The sequence below is a fragment of the Schistocerca serialis genome, chromosome 2 (genome assembly GCF_023864345.2).
Source record: "Schistocerca serialis cubense isolate TAMUIC-IGC-003099 chromosome 2, iqSchSeri2.2, whole genome shotgun sequence".
NCBI classification, from domain to species: domain Eukaryota; kingdom Metazoa; phylum Arthropoda; class Insecta; order Orthoptera; family Acrididae; genus Schistocerca; species Schistocerca serialis.
The window spans coordinates 789,801,820-789,804,875 of NC_064639.1; the positions used below are offsets into that span (position 1 = coordinate 789,801,820).

General features: G+C 47.0%; 1 protein-coding gene across 1 annotated transcript; it reads left to right on the plus strand.

Annotated features, from left to right (window-relative positions):
• Positions 1 to 212: 212 nt before the first annotated feature.
• On the plus strand, positions 213 to 2,393 carry LOC126458013 (cuticle protein 18.6-like). The gene is made up of 2 exons (XM_050094794.1): positions 213 to 240; positions 1,693 to 2,393. The coding sequence occupies exons 1-2, from the start codon at positions 229 to 231 to the stop codon at positions 2,302 to 2,304; spliced, it is 624 nt and encodes a 207-aa protein (XP_049950751.1). The 5' UTR covers positions 213 to 228; the 3' UTR covers positions 2,305 to 2,393.
• Positions 2,394 to 3,056: the final 663 nt, after the last annotated feature.

Genomic DNA, 3,056 nt, shown 5'->3' on the forward strand with positions numbered 1-3,056 from the left:
CTGGCGAAAGTTCTGCGCCTTGCTTTGAGAACTGTGCCACCCAGAGACATAGGTCTGTTATTGAAAGTATTCTGGCGAAAAGTGCAAAGGGGCACCCCAGGTTTTGTTCGGTGAACGGCTGAAACCTTTGACGGCCAATCACGGGACAGCGTGGGACAAGGTGGGGCTATATAAGCGCCAGCGGGCGCAGTGACAGGACAGAGACAGCGAGCGACACAACACAGCAGCATGGCCAGCAAGGTGAGACCACGCCCAGCTTTCTCTCGCGTTCCTCCACTGCGGGAACTGACTAACCAAAAGGCAGCCACCGCCAGAATCTCAATGACTGACTCAGGAGCTGCCCGCGAACGGTCCGCGTCTCTGTCCCGTCTGTCGTGCTGCGACATGTCTATAAGTTCTCAGTTTATGTTTAATGCACGCACCACAACACGTAGGAGACACGTAACTTTCCCTTGAATAACAGGCTAGGTAGGACATAGGTTTGTCAGGCTGATTCAAGAAAACAAAGGTTTTCTCCTTAATGAAATTCGGAGTCTTTGCAGTTGGTGTTAAAGATAGTAACGTAAGAATGCTGCAACTGCATCATGTGCAAGATCACAACTTCAGAACATAACGGTGTTCGCAGAACAGTAAAATGATTGCAATCGACCCGTGAAGCTCCATACCGAACGCGTCACTTACTGCAAGATACGTTGCACTCCGCATTTGTTTTAAAATAAACAGCTTGAAGAATTATTTGTAACGAATCCTAAAAACCTTTCCACTCGGTTTAATCCCGTTCAAGAATGACAGAGTGGGTTAGAATGAAGAAGCGACAAAAATTAAAGGTTTTGTTTAACTCCTTTTGTTCAGTTTCTGTGAAAGAGCTAGTCTTATACGGGTATTATCACATTCTTGAACAAGCCAAAACTACATTACACTTTAGTCAGTATATTATGCGTGTAAATGCAGCACATGAAACAAGCGTCTGTATTGCCACTCTTCTGACTTAGATACACGTAATTTACGTTCATACATACGCAAAACGTAACAGTAATTAACAGGTAGCTCACTTGTAAATCTTATTTGCTTTGTGCCATAAGGAATGCATTTTACTCGGTTCCCACAGCTGATACTGCAACACAGCTACAAAAAAAAGTGAGACAGGGTTTGAAAACTTGCAAGTAACCTGTCCACAAATTTGTGACAAAGACTTTGCTTACATATTAAACAGGAGTGAATTTTTTTTTTGTTGATCATTTTGTTTGTTGCTCTTTCAGATTTTTCGTCGAGTTTTATTCCAGTATGCCTATATCTTTTCGTTCTGTACCACCGAAATAGAATTGTCAAAATGATTAAGATTATTATAAAAAGAAGGTACTGTAAAATATAAAGGACTCGGAATTTAAGGGAGTGAGGTTCAAATCCCTTTTCAGACAAACTCATTTAAATTTTTCATAATTTTCTTAAATGATTTTGGGCGAATGCTGGAAGTGTATCGTAAATTTCCTTCCCAGTGTTTCTCCTACCGTGCCTATAGCGATCTTGCTGCTGTAGTGACAGTAAAATCTAATCTTCCTCCTACTGCAAACGATTTACATAACACAATTTTGAACTGTACAAGTTCAGCCTCTACAATTTTGCTTGATACGACACAGATGAGATATTCATAGGTATAGACAAAAAATTACTATGATCACTTTGTTTGTGCAGCTCATTATCTTCGCCGTGGTGGTGGCGGCAGCACACGCCGGCTACCTGGGCGCCCCCGCCGTCTACGCCCCCGGTGCACCTCTCGCTGCCCGAGCCTACGCCGCCCCCGCCTACGCCGCCCCCGCCTACGCAGCCCCCATCGCTCGTTACGCCGCCCCCGTCGCTAGGGCCTACGCCGCCCCTGTCGCCAGGGCCTACGCCCCAGCTGTCGCCGCCGCCCCCGCCGCCGTCGCTGCCGAGTACGACCCGCACCCCGAGTACAGCTTTGCGTACAACGTGCAGGACGCCCTCACAGGTGACTCCAAGACCCAGCACGAGAGCCGCAGCGGCGACGTCGTCCAGGGCAGCTACAGCCTGGCCGAACCCGACGGCTCCATCCGCACCGTCGACTACACTGCCGACCCCGTCAACGGCTTCAACGCCGTCGTGCACAAGGAGGCCGGCGCCCACCCCGCCGCCGCCGCCCCTGTCGCCGTCGCCCACGCCCCCGTTGCCGTCGCCGCCCCCGCCAGGGCTTACGCCGCTCCCATCGCCAGGGCTGCCTACGCCGCCCCCCTCGCTAGGGCTGCGTATGCCCCTGCTCTGGCCTATGGTGGTGCCTACCACGGTTGATTTCTGATATAATTATGTTCCTTCGCTGTCATTTTGTACAAATGTATGTAGTCATAACTGCACTTCAATACATACACATTAATAACTAATCAGTTTTGTTTTTTATAGTTTTTAGTATCCCTTTTTCCTTCCTACCTTCTCAGGTACACAAATTCTCAATGTATACATATATTTGATCCTTGCCTTTCGAATTATAATTTACAACAAAATTGAAGATACGAAGGCCACAAAGTAATTAAAGACATTGGCTGCGAATGGAAATTGATTTAAATCAATGGGGAAAGTTGAAAATTCGTGCCGGTCCGGGATTCGATCCGGATCTCCTGCTTACTAGGGAGATGCTCTGACCATTGAGCCAGTCGGGCACAGTGCTTATCGCAGTGCACGGACTACCCTAGCAGGGCTCCCGTCAGACCTAAATTCTCAACTTATTCACACACTACGAAAGTAGCGCCCCTTGCCCACTATCCTCATTACTTGCGGCATTTCGGCAATTCACGTATGAGCTCGAATGTAGTGGGCATCTGCACTGAGGAGATTATTGGCTGTCCTCGCCTTAATTATATACATGTGGAATCTGCTCTTTCCGACACGTCCGAAAGAACAGACACCACATATATATGAAGATATGAATTATATTCATACTCCATAACAATGTAACAACATAACCCGTACATGAAATTGTCAGTGGTGCTTGTCATCTAAAATTTATACTGATAATAAGCAACTGTTTGAAAAAGAGCAGAATAAAA